Here is a 22163-nt window from a genome sequence, read left to right as displayed (position 1 = left end):
CCCCCCCCCCCCCCCCGTTTATTCACAGAGGAGGGCGAGGCTCTTCAGAGTGTCCTGCAGCAGCTGGAGCTGCCCTGTTCCTCTCTATTCTGGTCCTAGTTTGGAAGGTCTTAGGGGCACCACGCTGTCCTGGTAATATGTGTATTAAGACGGGACACTTCTCAGTTATGGTCCTCCCCCCCCCCCAAAAAAAAAAAAAAGACCACTTCAAGATTTCACAGATGGCTTTTCTCCTGGAAAGATGAGCCCGGAAGAATCCAGAGGGCAAGCTTCTGTGCAGCAGGTCGGTCTCCTGGCTCCTCCCCTGCTCTGTGTGGCCTGGGGCCCTGGGGCTGGCCTCAGATGCGAGTGTCCCTCTGCAGTCCTCCCTCCTCTGTCTGCCCAGCTCTCCAGATTGCCCACGAGCCTCTTTCCTCACAGGTCTACTTGCTTGGGGCTAGTCTAGCCACCGTCTGCACCTGGCACCACCTGGGTGACCTCAGTGGCCTCCCTGCAGGGACCCAGTGGCTGGACTTGCAGGTGCTGTAGGCCTGGCCCTGGTGGGCTACAGGCTAATTTTTGAGGCTTTCTGATTTCACAGGTTGCAGAGGACCCAAGCGCATCTCCATGTGGATTAGAGCAGCCAGGACTTCAGGGGGATGGGCTGCCACTGGCCGCTTTGAGTTTAGGAGTGATTTTTCTTTAAAAGCACTGTATCTGGTGCTCTGATGGGTCTGACTTTCTTATGTTTCATCTGCAAACAGAACTTATGTACGTTCATCAGCGCGGCCAGTAAGTTCGCCCAGCTCCAGTATCTGTGGAAAGTGCAAGACTCGGGGGCCGTGAGCGCGCTGACCTGGGGCCTCGCTGCGTACACCTGTGCAAGTAAGGACGTGGGGTGGCCCCTGCCAGCATCCTGATTCCCCAGAAGTGGTGAACTTGGTTTCCAAACATCGTGGTCTCTTGGCCTTGATACTTTGCAAACAGCTATTCAGATAGAGCCTGCTAACCAAGAGTATCCACATTTACAAGTGGATTCAATGTCCTCTGCTAACCATTTTCTGCAAGATCCGTATTTTGTATTCTAGTGGCCAAAAAATAAATGGAGGTGAAAGTACACTTTCCTCCAAATATCTGGCCTCATGTTAATAGTCCTCTGAAAAGCACGGAGACTGATTATATTGAGACCACTGATATATTTTTAAACTTTGAATCTTAACAATTTAATGAATTAAACAGATGAAAACCATGTTAGCAGCTGGCAGTGGTGGTGCACACCCATGGTCTCAGCAACTTGGGAGGCCAAGGCAGGGGGATCACAGAAGGGCTGGGAGTGTGGCTCTGTGGTAGAGGGCTGCTGGGTTCAACCCCCAGTACCATAAAGGAAGGAAGGAAAGGGAGGGAGGGAGGGAGAAAATCACACATTGTTTTTTGAGAATGAATATCACCAATTTGTACCAATGGAGATTTTCTGCCATCATATTGTTTGGTCTTCATTTTAGAATTTCCACTATTCATTTGGACTCTTACAAGAACCACCCAGAGGGGCTGGGCCTGGGGCTCAGTGGTAGAGCACTTGCCTTGCATGTGTGAGGCCCTGGGTTCAATTCTCAGCACCACATATAAATAAATGAATAAAATAAAGGTCCATCAACAACTAAAAAAATAAAAAATAAAAAAGAACTACTTAGAATACATAAACATATATGCTACGTGTAAATAGATATATTTTTATAATTCAGAGATATCACAGTGGCTTTATAGGACTTTAGTTTTACTATTTTAATTATAATTCATGGTTCATCTACAACTTATAGGACCAACTTCTCCATCCATAGAAATTGCTGGTTTGAGGTTTTCAATGTCTAAAGTTACTTAAAATGACTTAAGTTTTATTTTTAGCTTTCAAATGTTTAAGGATTAATGTGTTTTACATCTATGATTTCTTCTGGAATTGCTAATTAGATATATTACTTATTAGCTCCCAAATTTATCTTCAGACCTGTTGCTTATTAAATTTTCTCTTAGAAAGTCCCCTGTAGAGATGAGTCTATTATCGCAACCTCTCTCCCATGGCACTTTGTACTTAATGAGGACTTAGGTGTTTGTTGAATAAGTGAAAAATGCACAGAGGACTATCCGTTTCTTTTCTTTGCAGTGCTGAGGATCAAACCCAGGGCCTCACTCATGCTAGGCAAGTGCTCTACCACTGAGCCACATCCCTAGGCCCTTGTGATTTCATGGGAAAAAGTAAACTGCTTCAAACCCAGTGTTCTTTTTGAGAGATGGGGCTAAGGACTTCCACACCGCTGTGGAAAGCATGGAGTCTGCATCTTTAGCATCCCTCCTGGTTCCTTGCCCCGGCTACTGTTTTTAGCCCTTGGAGCCAGTCACTGCTACGTAGCATATCTTCTCTAGTCACCGTGCTGCCAAAGAGGTCTCTTGAATTTGTCACACTGAAATTTGGCCATCCATCTCTCCAGCTGCCCCCTCCACCCCAGGTGCCTGGTCTCTGCCCTTCAGGCTTGTGGTTTAGCCGGAAGATGAGACCAAAAAGCTACATGTCAATATGCACTAAGTGCAGAGAGCATGGTAGCAGAGGGCAAGCGCCTCTGGAGGGTTGGTTTGGTGAGAATGTGTGCTTTGCGCTGCAGGAGGTGGGGTTCTTGATCCAATTTCACCCTGATGTGCGCTGGTTTAAATTGCTACCCCAGAATCCTGTTTATTATGTGAAAGCTTCTTCCAGAAAAATGAGCCAGAACTGAACAGTTCTGGTTAGACTCAGGCACCCTTACCCATTTCTGGCCCTCAGTTTCCTTACCTGTGAAATCCAAGGTAGATCTCAGTGATTTCAATGCACTGTTTTAAGTTGGTAGGAGCCTTTCTTTAATGAAACTACCAGGAAGCTCAATATGCAAATGAGACTTTTAAATTTGCTTTTGAGGGTGGGGGTTGTGGGTTGGCACAGAGACAGTGGAAGGAGAGCTCAGCCTCTTCCTCTTCCTCTTCTGTAGTTGGCCGAACTCAGCTACTTCCTAGAAACTGTCTGTGCTCTTAGGAGCAGTTTGTAAACCACTGTGCCGGGAAGCATGGCTGGTGTTTGGATGGTTCTGGAATGTAGTGCTAGTTAGTGATCTGACCTAACAAAATCTTCCAAGACTGGTTAGTATATATTGGCATGTTAAAAGGGAACGACATTAGCTCAACCCCCAAATGCCTGACAAGCAAGTTATTTATTGCTGCCAATTTTCTTTTACAGCAAGAATAATAACAACTTTAATGACCACCAATGATTTTACAAGTAAGCAAAAGTACTTTTCTTCCCGCTTCCTGTTTGGGTTCTATTTGTGCCTCTTTGGAAACTGCCTTTCCTAGATCAGCTTGGCTCTCGGGATATAGAGTCAGGATGGCAACAGCGTGTTCCTCATCGGTCACCATTTTTATTGCTAAGCGACTACTTGGAGTACCTGGGATAGACTAGGCACGAGGGTAGACTCCACTGCAGAATGAAAATGGGCAGTGCAGGAACCACACGCTTAGCTACTCGGGAGGCTGAGGCAGGGGGATGGCTGGAGCCAGGCAGGTCTGGACAACATGAAACCAAGTCTTTTTTTAAGTGTAAGGAGCAGGGCAGGATGCGCACCTGATGGGAACCCGACCTCTGCGGGAGCTGAGGGGATTGAAGAAGACAGAGATCTTACAGCAGAAGAGAGACTTGGTCAGAGAGGTAGAGAGACCCTTACAAAAGGCACAGCACAGGTGAAGGCTGGGAGCAAAGAGGACTCAGGCCTAGAGAGGCCGAGAGGCCCCTGAGTCTGGCAGCACTGAGCAGGAGAGCGGGGAGAAAATCGGAGGAGGAGGAGAGTGCGGGGCTGGGGCAGGGCCTTCCCAGCTGAAGAAGGGCCACAGGAGAAGCCTCTGAAGCTCTGTAGAGCCGGGAGTGGCTCCTCACCGGATGAGGAGAGAGTGGTGGAGGAGAAAGTGCTCTGGTTAGAGTTTAGTAGTTCCTCAGGCTAATGTTCAACTCCCAGGTCGAGCCTGATGGATATTATAAATCTTTGGAAAAAAATTAGAACACACGGTTGTATCTGTTCACCTATCCAATGAAAATTAGAAAACGTCCCCAGCACACAGACCCTTAAATAAGCTAACTATTTGAGACTTATTGCTTCAGAACAGGGAAATGCATTTGATTGTCCTTTCCCAGAAGCTGTCCCTTTGGCCCAGACTTTTTTTATCAGCTCTGAAATCCCGGCCACTAGGGAGGCTGAGGCAGGAGGATTGTGAGTTTGAGGCCAGCCTTGGCAATTTAGCAAGACCGTGTCTCAAAATAAAAAAATAAAAGAGCTGGGGATGTGACTTAGCGGTAAAATGCCCCTGGGTTCAATTTAATACTATTAAAAAAAAAAAACAAAAAACACTATTCTGATGAAAGGATCCAGTTAGATCAGGTGGGAGAGTGAGGATGGAGACAGGCCTGGGTCTCCCTCAGGACTTGAAGACTTCTTAGCAGGGAGAGTCAAAGGGTAACTAACCAAAACAGACCTACAGATGAGAAACCAAGTTCCAAAGACCAAGAATAACGCTTCTTGCTTGTGGTTGCTGTTCCTGAAAATGACCAGCGTGTTTGATGGCTGTTTTAAATAGTGTGGCTTACCTGTTTTACCATCACAAAGGTATTTTAAACCTCATAAACCTTATTTATCAGGAGTGGCATTGCCTTAAAGGCACTGTAACAGTGACCTCTTTATTTCACAGAATCACGGTTTTATGGTGACTTCATTATAAAATATGCTTCGATATCTGACCTGTTCTTCAGAATTAACCTTAATGGAATGCATTAGGCTACAGAGAACACAGAACCGTCTGAGACAGCAGCGCCCCTTATGTGAAACGAGGAAAGGGATTTAAAAAGTTGTACTTCTCAGCCAGAGCCAAACCTCTCTCAAGCATGAAAGATGATTAGGGGTTAGTGTGAGGTCAGATTGGTGGCTGCAGGCAGACATCATGACAGGAAGCTCATTTCCCGGCGTGTCTGATCCACAGATGGATTTCATTCTGGGTTGGGGGTGAAACTTGATGTGGCTGCTGCTAGAGCAGGAAGTGGTTTCCCTCCATGATGTGACAAGCTCTTAATACCCATTCTCCTTCTTTCTGGTTTTTTAGTTCTTATTCGTTTTGTGATCATGCTGGCTTTAAACATATGGGTAACAGCTACAGTACTTCGCTACCGGAAGCCCGTCATAAAGGCTGAATGACGGACCTTATTGCTACACAAAAAGTGGATTTTGAGTAACTGAAGCAAAGGAAAAAGCAGCTCATTGCTACGTGAAGGTCTTTTATGTATTTAGTCAATCATTTCAGGAAACTTTGAAGTCAGAGGTATTCAGGACTTCAAAGAGTACTTAAACTAGTTTTAAAAAATGCCAGTTTTGCTGGGTATGGTGGCATATGCCTGTAATTGCAGGTACTCAGAAGGCTGAGGTAGGAGGATGACAGGTTTCAGGTCAGCCTGGGTAACTTGGGGAGACCCTGTTTCAAAATAAAATAAGGGCTGGTGTGTTTCTCATGGTAGAGCGCTTGCTTTGCATATGTGAGACCCAGGGATCAATACCCAGGACCAGGGAGAAACGTCTTAGAAGGTGGGTTTCCCTCCCTTTCCCCACTCCTGAGGTCACAGCCAGGCTGACAGCTCATCTTTGATATCTGCAGTGACCCACAGAAGATGCTCAAGCAGCCTACGAGCCCTCGTTCTTCAAGTCATGATTAAGTACTTTCTGAAAAGCCAACTACATCTATTTTTCAGGTTTCAAAATCTTTTAAGTAATAACTTCTTTCCACAATTAAAATGAACACGGAATGAGATTCTGCTCAGTTGGGAAATGAAACTGCAATATATCAGCAGGGCTCGCTCTAGGCCTGCTTAATTGTAACACAAATAAAACAGCACAGCCTGGCTTGATGCTACACACCTGCTGGGCTAAGCAGGGAGAGCTAAGCACCTCCTGGGAAGGCTGGTGTTCTGTGCTCAGTGTCCTTTGGCTTCACCCTGTGCCTTTGAATATTTCTATAAAATGGTACTGATAGTTGTAATCTCCACTGAGGATGAGGAAATGTATCCCAGGGAACTTCCCAGTTTAATCACAATGCTACCATTTAAAAAGGGCTACACCTGTATCATTACTGGGTTTCGGTATAAGACACCACTTTTTACCTATTGAAAATATAGTAGTAAAGAGCAGTGCTAGGTTCTGTCTAAAGCTTATGGATTTTATTCTTATAGTATCTTGTCCTAAACATGTTAAGAGTATTCCCTAACATTTCAAAACTCAAATCCCCCTTCTACGTGAATGGTGTTATTCTCTTATATGCAGTAAGTAAGCAATGTTTACTAGTATACGTTTACTTTCCTGTGAACCTGTGTATAATAAACTTTCATATTTTGGACTCTGATTGATTGATTGATTGATGCTGGGGATTGAAACTAGGGTCACATACATGCTAGGCAAGCACTCTACCACTAAGCTTTAATGTAATTTTTTAAGTTATATAATTTTTCAATAAACTGGTTACTTGTTTCAGAACTACCGCTTGGGACCATGAGGAAGAAAAATACTGTATTGAAAACCCCAAAGACTTGGAAGGCAGAGACAGGAGGGTCCAAGCTGGAGGCCAGTCTGGGAAAGACAGTGGGACTGTGACTCAAAAGAAAAAAATGCTGGGGGTAGCTCAATGGTAGTGTCCCTAGGTTCAATCCCAGTAGCAGAAACTAAAATTAAAAAAAAAAAAAAATCATTCTCATGTAGCTGTTTTGATCATAGATGGCCTTTAAAAAAATCCAAGTTGATATTTCCTCATATACACTTATAACCTATTAGTGCAAATGCAAATTATGTGATTTTTTATTCCAATGAAGGTTTTGATATACTTTATCATTGCTTAAAATAACTCCCTTAAGAACATATCTAAGAAGAGTTCTCCGATTTTTCCTCTTTGGGAAGGAACAAACATTTTAATTATTCCAGACATACATTTAATCCTTCATTTAACAGATAAAAACATTGAGGTGAGTGCAGCTGTGGTCTAGACCACGCCAGCCCATGCTTTATACCCAGGTTTTAGGGAAGACAAATTTTTTGGTAAGCTTTAGAAAGCTGTAGCATTCCAGGACTATTTCACAGGCAAAGTATGAAAATGCTTACATCTTAATTTCTTTTATTTATTTTTTTATAAAAAGCAGGCATAAAATACAATTACATTTCTACAAAGATGCAATAAAATTAAAAAAAATCAAGGGGGCACGATTTGTGTTCATGGGGACAATTGATCAGCTATTTATGATGATCTAAACCATGCAGTTCATAACTTATTACAATCCCAAACATACGTCATCATGGGGAAGGGAATCAGGCGAGGCCCCAGGCGTGACACCCACACTGTCACACAGTGCTCTTCTTCAAAGTGCTTTAGGGCCGAGGCACCTTCACAAGCTAGGGGAGCTGAAGCCTCCGCCAGGCGAGGGAGCGAGTCAGTAGCAGTGTCACCGGGGACTGAGAGGCTCAGTGAGGTAGGTGCTGAGGGGTGTAGACACCTACTCAGAGCCTTCTCAGTGAGGTGAGTGTAGTGTCTGAGTGTCTGCTCTACCCTCAGAGCCCTATGAGAAGGACGAGCAGCAGCAGCAGCAGCAGCAGCAGGACTTGTGAAACTGTGCGTGGTGGCCTAGGGTAGGATCCATGTACTGACTGAGGCCCAGCAGCCCCGCAGAGGCGCATCCTGGACCCCGGCACTGCTGCAGTTCCAAAAGCGCTCACTGGTTACACATGCCCATCAGGTGCTACCCATTAGTCAGCTACAGCATTTTAAACTTTCAGATTTTTTTAAAAAAATCTTGCTTCTAGATAGGTCTTCAAAAATTAATACTTAAAAAAATTCATTATACATTAATCTTCAACAGTAATACCGGCACTAGTTTTACTTCTGTCTCGCTATCCCCACAAAAGTAAAAAAATTAAACTAAGAAAATCCCAGTATTCACTCTTTCTTAGTTCCCATAGGAGGTATTCGTGGCTCTAGGAGAAATCAGGTGTGAAGAAATAAACAGAATTTGGTCTTATAAATATCTTAGAAATTCTGGAACCTCAAGAAAAAGAAACTGGCACAAAATCAGGTTGTTTCATATTTACCAAGTGTTGGGAAGAAAATGTGGACAGATGTGTACATGAAGGTGGCAACTGGGGAAAAAGCAAATTCTCACCCAAGGTCAGAATTTTTTATTAAGCATATTTCCATTAGTTGGACAAACAACCTTATAAATCTTTTTATCAAACCATATAATGTGAAGAATCTCCATGGGAGAGATTTTTTTCTCACCCCTCAGAAAATCTTTTCCCCTAAATACTTCATATTAATTTTTCTTGTACAGTTGTATCACACCATGATTCTCCCTGTTCATATATATACACATATGCATATATGTATATACATATACACGTACAGCATTCAAAATTCAAACTTTTGCTTTTTACTCAGATACTTCAATTACTCGTGTAAACTTGAAATTATTTCACCTTAATAAAGTTTATTAAAAATATATATATATATATATACTCTCCAATTCAGAATAATAGGATAGAACCTCCCATAGTGTAACAAAATCTTTATATAAAATATTAATTCAGTCTCCTTTTAACAACTCTAATGAATGGAATATTTCTTCTATATAAATTTTATATATTTTTCATTTTAATCTTTAAAAAAAAAAAAGCAAGCTGTGTCCCAGCCAGCACTGCAGGACGCACCTGCGAGGGAAGTGGCAGCACGTCGAGTGTTAGCACAGAAGCAGGGAAGAGCGCAGAGCCAACAGCATGAGAAGAGCAGAATTCAGCTCAGAATATCAGTAGGCCAAAGTGCACTCTGTAACTCCCACAAAAGTATCTATAATGGGGACTCAACTCTTCAAACATCTCTGCATTAACCCCAGAGGGAAGCAATGAGAAATGTCTACTTCCTTCATTGAAATACTGGATGATACATTTCGATCATACCAAACTCTGTGTGTGTACACAGGAGAGCCTGATAAAAGACTGATTTTTTAAAAACTTGATGCCTACCATTGCTGCATACTGTTGCAGTACAAAACATACTTATCTGGGATAATGAGAAACACAGTAGGAATGGTCCTGCATAAATTTTAGTCTTGAGAACATTTTAAAAATAAAAATTTAATCGGGTGCCTTTGAGGCTGCTTCCCCCCAGTCACTGATTTTCTTAACCCAATACTGAGATACCACCAGACACAGTTGTGTGTTTAAGGATCACATTTAAATATTTAAAATATATCTACAGTATATCCTAGTTTTCTTTATATTTGAGACAATTTTTAAATCTTGAGTGTGAAAATGTAAAAATAGTCACAAATGTCTTTACCAGAAATAAAAACACATCTAAGGTGGCCAGTAAGTTCAAAGCAAAGAGAACATTTTGTAGTCACAGACTAATACTGAGGTCTGTAGAAAGGGATAGATGAATAAAGATATACAACAAAGATATATTAGTTCCAATACTAGCCATTATTGTTTCTAAGACCAATACATTAAAAAATTTGTTATACAATCAAAATAGGCTGACATTGATAGAACTATGTGTAAAAATAGTGCACTATTTTTTTTTTTTTTTACCCTAAGCAACTTTGCATCCTAAGAGCTGGTAAACACTTGTTCTTTTTTTCTTAAATACAGAAAGGATGAAACTTTGAAAAAAAATTAAATTAAGGCATTCAAAATGGGTAAGGTTGTCTATCATGAAGCATTAGGAAACTGATATAATTAACTTCAAACTTCTTATTACAGCAACTGTTTAAACATGAACATGCAGCTTCTATTAGGTGCAGGGGAAAGTGAATCAACTCCACGTTATGGCTTTATACAAGTGCATAGTTGCAACTGAAATAATGATATCTGATTAATGTATATAAAAAAATAAAATGGGGAGTTAAAAAAACCCTCTTGCAGTATTACAGTACTATATGTGTGTGTGCACATACATACACACACAGTATCATGGTCACATCTTAAAGATGCAGTCAATATCATTGTAGTGGAATCCATTCCCAGGTTCTTCTGGCAAATGTGCTGGTGAAATCTCTCTATTGAAGCTGAAAAGATGATTTCTTCAATATTTAACTCTTCTCAATTCTTCTGTGCAATGTAGTGTGAGTGACTGCCAAGAGAGCTTTATGAAACAAGTTTGGGAGAGTTGCAGATGATATCCTTATTCTATTAACCAACTGCTGTTGGTTCAACTTGTTTGAAAGAAGCTCGGAAAACCTCTCCAAGACTTGTCATTGATATTACAGGAAAAAGGAAACACATATATGTATGTGTATACATCAGTCTCTCTGGAAAATATAGATTTTTAATAAATTTTGGGTCATCATATTTCAGTCTTATTTTAACTGGAAGAATATGATCACCTTGAATGACTGCTTTCATAGAAGGCAGTTAGCTGGAAAGAAAGGAAAGATAAAAGTTAGTTGATAGTAAAATAATTTAAGAGACTGTTAAGTTCCTTGAAAAGGCATTTCAATTCATACTTTTAAATTATACTGTCTTCCAACTGCTATATTTTTAACACCTAAAATCATGCATAAGCATAGTAACTGTATTACTTTTCTTATTTTTTTAGGTACATGCAATTATATTGCTTTTCAATACAACAATGGACTTTGGAAGTCCCATAGTGGTTACAAACATTACACACAGTTTTAATGCAGTTAACAAGATATTAGGGTTAAACAATATGCCACTAATAACACATCTGAATTGAAGTTTGATGTGAGGTTTAACTGCTAGCTGCCTCATGTATTTGAAAGAGCAGTGGTCTTAAGGGCCAAGTTCTACTTGGCTGTTTGGCCCTAAGCCACATTTTTCTTATTTATGAAACAGGAACAAACACAATGTTGTAGTAAAGATGCTCCATAAAACCTGCATATAAACAGATCCCAATATCACATGATGTAAGTACACGTTTTGCAACATGCTGACTTAGTGTAAGACAGGTATTACTTCCTCTAAACGCAGTCTACGTAAAAGATTGAGGTCACGAGGCTCAACTTTCATTCCATTTCCTTTAATCACTATTAAACACACTATTTGATGTTTTCTAAAAGCACGGGAATTTTCACGGCATATCATTTGCATTCTTCAGCAAGGGTAACACTGAGTTCTTGCAACATCTCATCACATCACAAAGAAAGCCAAATCAGAAATAGCAATCACAGCACTTAGCAAACTTAGAAAGTTTTTATGGTTTGAATTCTTGCAAACTAGAGAAGGAAAGAGGGAGGAGAAAGGGATGGAGGAGGAAAGTAATCCCATGCTATGTTCACAAACTAGTGCAGCTGTAGGAGCTTCAGAACACTGTAATTTTACTTCTCTGAACACGGCTTCTTTGGAATGAATAGAAAGTACCAGAATTAGCTCCTTTTGTTATTTCTACATGTTTCATTCCCAAGATAAAAATTTTTAATTTTGACAATACTGAGAATTTATAGGCAATAGAGAATCTGAACATAGCATTTTACTTTTATACTTCACATGGAAATTTCAGTTAGAAACTTTTCTGTAAACTCTTTTTTAACATAGACTATTAAAAGCAACTTTACAAAATTTCAAAACTAGCGGAAAAATAACGAAAGCCCAACTGCAAACCACATGCTCTTCACGGAAGTGCTAAAATAACTTTTTTTTCCATTTTTTTGATTTACCCCATTTATTTCTTCAGAAATCAAAAACATCGTCATCATCATCACCATCATCAACATCATCAAATGACCAATCCCAGTCTTTAAATGCCAAATCAAGCAATCTGCAATAGGAGGTTTGCAAATTTATACTCTTAACATTCTTTATAAAGTACAGCTTAATGCTATGATGAGAAATCATATTTCAAATGTGCTGTAAGCATTTTCACTTTCCCTTCACCAATAACATAATTAAAATTAAGATGGATGCATAAAAGAAAACTTTCCCTTTGTATGTAAATGTACACAATTATGTTGGCCAGGTACGCTTTCTAGAACACTAGTTAACTAAAGACAGAGATAATATCTGGGAAAATATCATACAATCTGCTTCCTCCTCCTCATTCCCACTGCCCAGATAAAGATGTAACTGTCCTGCTACTCAGTCTGAGAAACATGAAGGCTCAACAGCTGCCAATATTCCTTTCACAGCAGTGCCTAGATTATCCGCTCACATTTCTCCACAATAGCACCACAAAGCCTAGAAGAAAAGGGGAGGGATACCCTAGGAACGCAGTCTTTCCAATACCAACAGTGCCCTACCTAGCTCAGGAGGTCACCAACACCTATGCTCTACATGTGAAAAGGTAGACACAAAGAAAAGGCTACAGGTATATAAGCGACATGGATAACTTATCTTGGCTAAATAAATTTTACTTAGTGCTGGGGTTTTGTCTTCTCTCCAATCCAATAATAAGTAACACTGAAATCATTGTATTAAAAAAAATAGGAGTTATCGTTCATTATTTATAACTGTGACATTCATCGATTTGTGCCAAGGAACTCACTGGTCCCCAAAATCTCACCTGGGATCACTACGTCCCCCCCAGTGGTTCTCAACTTTAGAGAATATGATCTTCGGAATGCTCTTTGAAACTTTGACAAAACAGGTTTATGGATGTTATCTTAAAACTAAACAAACCAACTAAAATTCTTGTCTTCTAAAGTGGCAGAACAAGGAAAATCTGAGAAAACAAACTTTGTAGGGCACGGTGGTGCAAACCTGTGATCTCAATGGTACAGGAGGCTTAAGCAGGAGGCTCCTCAGTTCAAAGCCAGCTTCAACAACTTAGCAAGGACCTAAGCAGTAAGAGTCTGTCTCTAAAGAAAATATAAAAAAGGGATGGGATGGGGGGCTCAGTGGTTAAGGCCCCAAGGTTCAATCCCCAGTACCAATAAATAAATAAACACAAACTTTGATATAATTTTACTTATTATCTATTTACAGATCACAGCTTGGTATACACTAATTTTATGAGGCTAAAGTAACTTTTAACTTTTGTTTCAACTTGGAAGATTACTATAGGTAGGGCTTCCTAGATTCCTGGAAGATCACTATAGGTAAGCCTCAGTTTCAGCACATTTTAGGAAAAACCAGCATTTCATACCCTTCCAGAAGCTCTGAAGTATGTGTCAGTACCACAATCTCAAGTTTCACAGTCCAGTCACACAGTTGCTGTGTGCAATACATGATAGGGCTTCCCTAAGACCTCTCTTTCATCCCTTCTATTCAGTCATTTAACTTTGGTTTTTTCAACTTTAAAAAAATCTTTTTGAATTTATGTTTCTTTCTTCCATTTTCACTGTCAGTTCTCAGTTCAGGGTCTCATTAAGTTTGAACAGACCAATCCCTCATTGAAATACCTCTATTTGTAGAACAAAATCAAAGTTCCTCAGCAACGTGTAGCTGGTTCTTAAGTTAGGTTCAAAACTTCCTTGTCAGCATCATGTCATCTTCTACCACTTCCTACCGTCACTTGCTCCTGACCCCACTGTGGCTCGTTTCACACATGAGCAATTCGGACAGCTTCATTCTTCTGCATGTGACATTTTGCCTGGAATTGTTTTTGCCCTTATTTGTTTGCCTGGAAAATTAACGATTCTCCATTTTTTGTAAACCTTTCACCCCACTCCCACCCCAATTTTGGGTATTAAATCCAGGGGCACTCTACCCACTGAGCCACATTTACTGAGACGGAGTTTCCCTAGGTTGCTGAGTCTGGCCTTGAACTTGCAGTCCTCCTACCTCAGCCTTCCAAGCTGCTAGGATCACATGTGTGCACCACTGTGCTGGGCTCGAGACCTCCCTTCATACCTCCAGCAGAATTCACCATGCTTTCCTTTGGCGTTCCATGTCTCTATTGCAGGCAACATTTTATAGGGCAGTTCAATTATCCATTTGCCTGTTTCCTCCATTAACTGGTAAGTTACACCTCAGGACTTCGAGACTAACTATCAAAGAATGCTTCAGAGGGTGCACTGAATTTTGAGTTCTACCAGCAATACACAAGAACATTCACTTCTATCTTACAATACTGAGTTTCTTAATCCTTGCCAGTTTGGCAGGTGAGAAATGGTTTTATGTTATACCTGTAATTCTTTGCTTAATAATTATTTTGATCACATTTTTACTTTTAAAAGCTACTTCTAGAGTAGTGCCTCAATGGTTTTCACTACTTTTATATTAAGATAAGGCAGTTAATGATTTAAAAGACATCCTGTTTGTTTTGCAATGCTAGGGACTGAAACCAGGGCCTCTTGCATGCAAATACTCTGCAACTGAGCTACACCCAACAGCATCTAAAATATTTTTATATACAAAAATATCAACCCAGACTATTCATATATACGTTGAAAATATTTGGTATTTTAATTTATTATAAAATGGTGTTTCAAACTTTTACAAGGCTTTAATTTCAGAATAGTAATCTCTATATAGTCACTTAATTTATTCCATTTATTTAGTGGGCTTATTTCAACACTTTTAAGTTATATACAACTTTATCATTTTTCCCAAATAATTAGTCTGCTAGCTTTCTAGCACTTAGAAGTAGAAAAGAATGAATATAAGATCACCATGACACAAAAGCTCTCCTCACCCTGAAGTTTTAATTACGCTGGCATTTTCCCCCTTAAAACCAGATAGCACCACAATGAGCACTAGTTGAATTTCTGCTTTATACTTTCCAGAATGGTTTAAATATTGTATTTTTAAAAAAAAGACCCCAGGGGGAAAGGAGCAAGAAATGCACCCCAGCCAGGCCAGTACTTTTGTGTCTTGTATTGAAACAAATTATTTTATCTCCCTGTCTTCATCAAGTTAGCATTTTATTTTAAAAAATCTACTTTCCAGCACAGTATCTTAATTTTAATGGAAAATCATCAAGGTAGCACTCATTTAGAATACTGTTTCTATACATTATGCTTCTTAAATGGTCAATTAACTTCTATTTATACCACAGAGAGGCCAATAGTGGAGTGTTGTAGTTCATAGTGCAGGCTCTTAAACTAAATTGTTTGGACCTAAATTCATAATCCTACAGCTTTCTGCTGTGTGATCTAGGGCAAAACCGTGCCTCAGTTTCCTTATCTATTAAGTGGAGGTATGAATAGCTATCTCACGGTGGTTTTGAGGGTAAGTAAGTACAGCAAAAGCTCTCAGAAGAGGACCTGGCATATAATGAGCATTCAAAACAGTTCTTTTATGTAATAATAATAGCTACCATTCATCTATTACTTTAATCACTTCACTAGAGAAAAGGGGAAGTGATATAGTAAGAGTTGATTGGAATCTAGAATGTCACAGATGCTAAAGGAAAACAGATAACAGAGCAACTGTTAACAAAGAAAGATACCATCAAAAGATTAGGCAAATATTTATGGACATGCTTTATTTAGTATGTATACAAATATATGCATAGGATGTGCCTAACAAAGCCAAAGAGCTGTTTTAAGAAGAAAACCAAGTGTATTAGTTCAACTAAAGCCAGACTGGCTAGTACTAAGACTAATATTAAGTATACATAAACTTAAGAGCTAGAGGGGCTGGGTTGTGGCTCAGCGGTAGAGCGCTCTCCTAGCACGTGCTAGGCCCTGGGTTCGATCCTCAGCACCACATAAATAAAAGATATTGTGTCCAACAGGAACTAAAAAATAAATATTAAAAAACAAAACAAAACAACAAAAACAAAAACAAAAAAACCTTAAGAGCTAGATATTAAACCACTGCTGTTAAAACACCAGAAATTCTATCCCTATGTTTTCTTGGATGGTTCTTTACCATCTCTACCCATCTGTATAGTATGGTATGAATGGGCAGAATGTTAAAGGTCATCTCGTCTGAAACTAGACCACCTAGAGAACATGCCATCTAATGTCTTCAAACCTGCATGTCTGCACAGAAAATACAGAGGTAAACAGCTCCAGCAAAGTCTCACTTAGGGCCCACTGAGAGGGCATGAAGGTCATGCAAAGATCTGGTGATAGGGAACTCACTGTTCCAGAATAAGCCAATTCTTCCAATTTTAGAAACCCCTGAATGCCTGATAGGTTTCCCTTACTGAACTGAAAATGTACCTCTCTAATTGGGTTTGTTCCAATACATTTTCCAAGGAAATTCTTCTTTCTTTTTAAATAATAAAATATCTTTGCTTCTTTCATGTGCTACATGTACAATACTTTCATATGACCCACTAATAACCTCATTCATTCTCTTCTATATGCCTTCCAATTTGTGTACATGGCTCTTAAAATGAAAACATAAACACCCAAAATAAAATACCAATTGTTGGGCTGGGGATGTGGGCTCAAGCGGTAACGTGCTCGCCTGGCATGCGAGGGGCGCTGGGTTTGATCCTCAGCACCACATAAAAGTAAAATAAAGATGTTGTGTCCACTGAAAACTGAAAAATAAATATTAAAAAAATTCTCTCTCTCTTAAAAAAAAAAAAACAATTGTAGGTGATTCCTGGAAGACAGACATGTAAAACTCACAATTTGTGAGTTATTGGAACAATGGAGACACTGATGAACAGTGGAAGAGATGTTTCAGAGGCATAACAAAACCTGATTATATATATTTTTTAAATGTTTTTTTAATTGTCAATGGACCTTTATTTTATTTATTGATACATGGTGCTGAGAATTGAAACCATGACTCACACACACTAGTCAAGTGCTCTGCCACTGAGCCACAATCCTAGCCCAAAATCTGATTATACTTTAAATGTGCCCATCTTTTATGTTTAGAATTTTAGAGTGCATGAAATTTAAGATTTTTCAAAGCATACTCCATACATTGAAGAATAATTTGAAGGGCAGGGCAAGTTAAAAAAAAAAAAAGTGACAAAAATCAAAAGTAAATGTGCTTTCAAATACACCACAATGCTAATTTGGAGTGGAGGCAAGAGAAGTTATTCATAAATCAGTGACCATGAAAACAGAAGGTTAAGTCAACGAAAGCATGCCACACTTGGTCTGAAAAATGGTTCATAAACTAATTCTGTATGTTATCACATTCAGGGAAATCATTAACTTATATCAAAAGGAATAGGGTTGTTCCAGTTTCAGATTTAAACAAACTGTTTGCCCTTCTGGAATATTAATTTTAAAAAAAAGATAACAAGACTGTGCTACTTCATGAAACCATTGTAAAGATCAAATGAGAGAAAATAAGGAAGTTAAGCAGAGAGCACAATATATACGAAGTTGAAAACCACTACCCGTTTAAAAGGTGCTTTGGTTTGGATGTACCCCTTGATCCCCATTGCAGTGGTGTTGAGAGGTGGGACCTCTGGGAGGTATTTGGGTCATAAGGGTCCATTTCTAGATTAACAGGTTACTATGGTAACAGCTACACTGTAAAAAGCAAGCTCTCTCTGGCAGCTGGCTGTACCACCATATGAGGCACTCTGCCACGTGATAATACGACAGGAAGGCCCTCATCAGATGCTGGTGCCGTGGACTTCCCAGCAAACCACATCTAAATAAACATCTTTTCTTTGTAAATTATCCTGTCTGTGATACTGAGTTAAAGCAAGAGAAAACAGACTATGACATAAGGTATTAAGATAGCACTTATGCATTAATAGTTCAACAAAATTAATAACAAAAACTTAATTTTTAGATGTTTTGACAAGACACATGAAATGGTCTTTACTGTTTCTATCATATAAACACTATTTTTAAATATTTAGTTTTATCATACCTCACACAAAATAACATTTTCACTGATGACACACCCATTCTACCTCTGTCATTCTAAATTATTTCCTTGAGATATTAGTTTCAAGAAAGTTTCATATAAGTTGTGTGTGGTTAGAGTAAGATTTCTGATAATACAGCCAATCATCATTATTCATATACTGAAGCTCTTGTGTTAGAGAACAAAAAGGATACCTGAAATTAAATTTCTGAACTAAGCTTATACTTTTTCCTTAGTTGACCAAATCCTCATGCTCAATTAATATTAATGCTTATAAACCCTGCAGTAGCTAGTAAGCCAAGACATGGATATTCCAAACGGAAAGTTATTAAATGACTTATTATAGTCACATGAAAATGGCTCCATTAAAATGCTTTTGTGCTTAATGAACATTCCTAACTTAACTCTATTAATTTCAAGTCACTAGTTAATATTTACATTTTAAAATCTTGTCTATGTTTCTGTTTAAGTCACAGACAAGTCACTGCTTTAAACTAATAGAAGTAAATTAAGCCTGAATCTGATTTCAGTTCTGCCTCCCAAGTCACCTATCAGAAAAGAGAGTTAGCAGTATGAAACACAGTGGAAGATCTGGGTGCAATGAAATGCCATTTCCCAAGTCACTAAATTAGTCAATGTATTTATTAAACCTGAAAACATTATGTTTATATGCAAAAATATGTCAAAAGCAAGTCCTTTAAAAATATTTGGTATTCCATTGTTCATTAAAATACCAAGTAAGAGTTGGGGCTATAGCTTGGTGGTACAGTACAGGGCTTGCCTAGCCTTGCAAGACCCTGGGGTCAATCCTCAATGATGCAAAAACAAATAGAATTTTTTAAAAAAGAAGGAGGGCTGGGGCTGTAGCCCAATAGCAGAGCTCTTGCCCAGCATGTGTGAGGCACTGGGTTTGATCCTCAGCACCACAAAATAAATAAATGAATGAATGAATGAATGAATGAATAAATAATCAAACAAAATAAAGGCATTCTGTCCATCTACAACTACAAAAAAAAATTTAAAAGAAAGAAGTAAAGTTATAGTTTGAATTAGTATGGACATAAATAGCAAAATTTTAATAAAGGAACTTTTATCACAAATTTTAATTTATTACCTTGGTTTGTTTGGGGCAAGCTGTCGACTTGGCCGTCTGATAGACTGGTTTTGTTGAATCTTCATTGAAGTTCTAGGAGATGACCGTGCAAAAGGGTCTGGAGCGGGGGGCTTTTTAGGTATCTTTTTCACCAACCGACTAACCCACTTCTGCTGCTCTTCTGTAGAATTTGCTAATAACAATAGATTCTTTGCCGTTGATATATCATAATACACTATAAAGAAATATTTGGAATCAATTAATGTGCTTAAAATGACCTGAACATAAATAATACTAATACAGTAAGAAATTCTCATTTACCTTTGCAAGGTGCTATAATTTCCTCCTTTTTGTCCATGTGATCTTTATGACATTTAATATGGCAACGGCGACACTCTAAAGCAGGAGGGGGCTTAAACATGTGCCACAGTGGCTTCATACAAGCCTCACAGTTGGTTGGGAAATGATATAGAGTAGGAATAAATTCATGCCCTTTGTGACAAATATAATTAGATTTTTCTCCCACTGGCTCCACTGGAAATTCTTGTTCCTTTTTACTTTCTCCTTCATTGGCATACAGAATCTATCAAAAGAACAATCATTTCTAGACGTAAGTTTTTTTTTTTTTTAATGTAGAAACAACTCTGGTAGTGTAAATAAAATCAATTTAGCCTAAATTACTCTGTAAAAAGAAAATGCATTTGAAGTTTAAATCTAAGCAGGTTCTGCCTAAAGAAAAGCTATGTGAAAACTCATCAGAGGGTCACTTTGCTTTGCATTTCAAAAGAAATAATTCTGTTCAAATGCTGTCTCATAGATTTTTCTGGAAATCTTATTATGCTTCAGCAACACTATCAGAATGGACCAGCAAAAGATAAATCTGAAATTCACAGGTCCAATCCTCAAACAGATTGTTCAAGATCATCACCTGGGAATTGGGAGTGTAGTAGGTCATTGGTGGACCCAGGCATTCGGTTCAACCTCCAGGATACCCGCTCCCCCTCAAAAAACCACCAACAGATTCACAAAATAAACAAACCAAAAAAAAAAAAAAAAATCCCAATCACCTGATAAGAACTGGGTAGAGGTTCTCAGCTCACTAGTAGAGTGCTTGCCTTGCATGCAGGAGGTCCTGGGTTTGATCCCCAGCACATACACAAAGAACATATATGTTCTTCTTAAGAACAGAAAACAAAGTGATTCCCATATGTACAGCTTTTTAAAGAAAAAAAATTTTTTTGTAGTTGTAAATGGACAAAATGCCTTTTATATTATTTATTTATTTTTATGTGGTGCTAAGGATTGAACCCAGTGCCTCACAAAGGCTTGGCAAGTGCTCTGGTACTGAGCTACAGCCCCAGCCCTGTACACCTTTTTAAAAATGACATGTGCTTAGAGAGTTGAAGGAGGGAAAAAAGAGAAAAGGATGTACAATATACTCCACATAAACAATGTAAGCACCCAGAAAACAAGAGGGCAACTCCCACAAGACACCAGGTAGTGCCTATACAGAGGGAACTCAATACTAAATTGCTGGGAATCATTTGGCTTCATGTTAAATAGGAAATAAAAGGGCCTCTGGGTACAAAGTTTAACTTCATAAGTGCCTCCAGAGAGAGCTGATTATAAAACCCAAAACAGGAAAAAGTTCATGCTTTAAAAAAAGAAAAAAAAAAAAAAATCACAACCAACCTGGGGAGAAACATGGTGTAAACACATGGTGAAACAGAAAGGTCATCTGAAGGTATCCAGAGAAGAAAGGAATTTAATGTTTTGTCATGTGGGAACCTCCAAGGGTGAAAAAACAAAACAGATTATGTTTACCTGGAATATCCTTGGAATTTCTTTAGCATCTGCTCTGTATACATCTGTCTGTGTAACTGGTCGGACATGAAATAACTTGCTGCAAAAGATTTTTCATAAAAGAATAAAATATTACCCAAGGATCAAATTCCAATAGTTACCCTAACTTATGTAAGAAATTAAACACTTTGACCCATGTTAGAAGCTCACAGAGTATCTTGTTCTATTAATCCTTAATATTTTCAGAAATTTCCAGAAACCAAATTTTCTAATTTAGTTTCAGAAAACAATACATTATAGACCCATGAAATAAAGATGTTTCAGATAATCCTATCCTCCAGACTTTCCTGGGGAGAAGGAGACTGTAAGGAAAATAACATCAGGACAGGAGGAGCTAGCTGAGCTTTTCCATGACTAATAACAAAGAGTATTACCCTGTGAGAAAAGGTCAGGCTGACGTTCTTATCACACTTTAAAAAGATATGAGGAGATAGTCTCTAACTATTCTAGTAAAAATACTTACTCTATATCTAAAACCATGTAAGGATTAGATTGTTCTTTATCTTGTTCGCTGTCATAGAAAAGAATCTTCTTACTGCTTACAATCACATACTGTTAGAAAGAGGGAGGGAAAGAAATCAATGAATAAAGTAGTTACACACCATATTTATTGATTTTTTGAAAATACATTCTGTTAGCAATAAGAATCACAAAATACCTAAGTACCTAAAAAGTGTTAATATATCCTCAGGAAAGTCTTAAAATAATAATAAATTTGTAGCTATTTTAAATAAGCAAACGGGGATAAAGTCAATTACTTTTTGGACATAGCTTTGGGATCCAACAGTGTTAGTAACCTCATAAAAAAATGAACATAATGGGCTGGGGCTACATAGCTCAGTTGGTAGAGGGGTTGCCTCGCCTGCACAAGGCCCTGGGTTCAATTCCCAGCACCATACACACACACACACACACAAACCAAAACAAAACAAAACAAAAAACCACACAATGACATCAAAATTACAGAAACAGAAGAAAAGAACTAAATGGATCTTTCTATCATATCCAGAGTTGTTTTGGATATGAAACAGCAAAAACACCAAAGTCAACAGGCTTATATTTTCCTAATTCCATGACAAACAGAAGAAAAAAAGTTTTTTTAAAATATTTTTTTTTTAGTTGTAGATGGACACAATATCTTTATTTGTTTATTTTTATGTGGTGCTGGGGATTGAACGAACCCAGGGTCTCACACATGCAAGGCAAGTGCTCTACCACTGAGCTATAGCCCCAGCCAGAAAAAAATTTTATAGTGAGAAATAAAATCACATCATTCTAAATTGGAAAGTATAAACAAGTGTTATGTGTCTAAAAGGTTTAGTCATGTACGTCTTACAACTATGAAAATGAAGTGGCTGGAGTTAAACCAGAAGGGGGGTGGGGGTGGGGGAGGGAGCGAACCATATCAACTAGTTTGCATAAGTAGCGTAACATGCGCTAAACCA

General features: G+C 38.7%; 3 protein-coding genes across 9 annotated transcripts in view; 2 read left to right on the top strand and 1 right to left on the bottom strand.

Moving 5' to 3' along the window:
* CUNH2orf50 (chromosome unknown C2orf50 homolog) overlaps nucleotides 1-864 on the top strand; it is a 22494-nt gene extending 21630 nt beyond the window's left edge. Inside the window, exon 5 of the transcript XR_007348204.1 lies at nucleotides 744-864. The gene's annotated coding sequence lies outside the window, so the exon portion shown is untranslated. The remainder of the gene's footprint in view (nucleotides 1-743) is intronic.
* Slc66a3 (solute carrier family 66 member 3) overlaps nucleotides 1-6426 on the top strand; it is a 14799-nt gene extending 8373 nt beyond the window's left edge. Inside the window, exons 5-7 of the mRNA XM_015479976.2 lie at nucleotides 744-864; nucleotides 3239-3280; nucleotides 5146-6426. Of these exons, the coding sequence (XP_015335462.1) occupies nucleotides 744-864; nucleotides 3239-3280; nucleotides 5146-5237 (255 nt within the window). The 3' untranslated portion in view covers nucleotides 5238-6426. The remainder of the gene's footprint in view (nucleotides 1-743; nucleotides 865-3238; nucleotides 3281-5145) is intronic.
* Nucleotides 6427-8234: 1808 nt separating this feature from the next.
* Rock2 (Rho associated coiled-coil containing protein kinase 2) overlaps nucleotides 8235-22163 on the bottom strand; it is a 140485-nt gene continuing 126556 nt past the window's right edge. For 5 of the 7 annotated variants that reach the window (XM_048804802.1, XM_048804803.1, XM_048804798.1 and 2 more), the window contains 6 exons: nucleotides 21182-21270; nucleotides 20680-20758; nucleotides 19177-19438; nucleotides 18877-19090; nucleotides 11744-11844; nucleotides 8235-10482 (listed from right to left, as the gene is read on the bottom strand). In XM_048804802.1, coding sequence (XP_048660759.1) covers nucleotides 11757-11844; nucleotides 18877-19090; nucleotides 19177-19438; nucleotides 20680-20758; nucleotides 21182-21270 — 732 coding nt within the window. In that variant the 3' untranslated portion in view covers nucleotides 8235-10482; nucleotides 11744-11756. The remainder of the gene's footprint in view (nucleotides 10483-11743; nucleotides 11845-18876; nucleotides 19091-19176; nucleotides 19439-20679; nucleotides 20759-21181; nucleotides 21271-22163) is intronic. The other 2 variants (XM_015479974.2, XM_048804800.1) reach the window with 1 other exon arrangement.

The sequence above is a fragment of the Marmota marmota genome, unplaced genomic scaffold (assembly GCF_001458135.2).
Source record: "Marmota marmota marmota unplaced genomic scaffold, marMar, whole genome shotgun sequence".
Lineage (NCBI taxonomy): Eukaryota > Metazoa > Chordata > Mammalia > Rodentia > Sciuridae > Marmota > Marmota marmota.
This window is presented reverse-complemented; position numbering and strand designations above follow the sequence as displayed.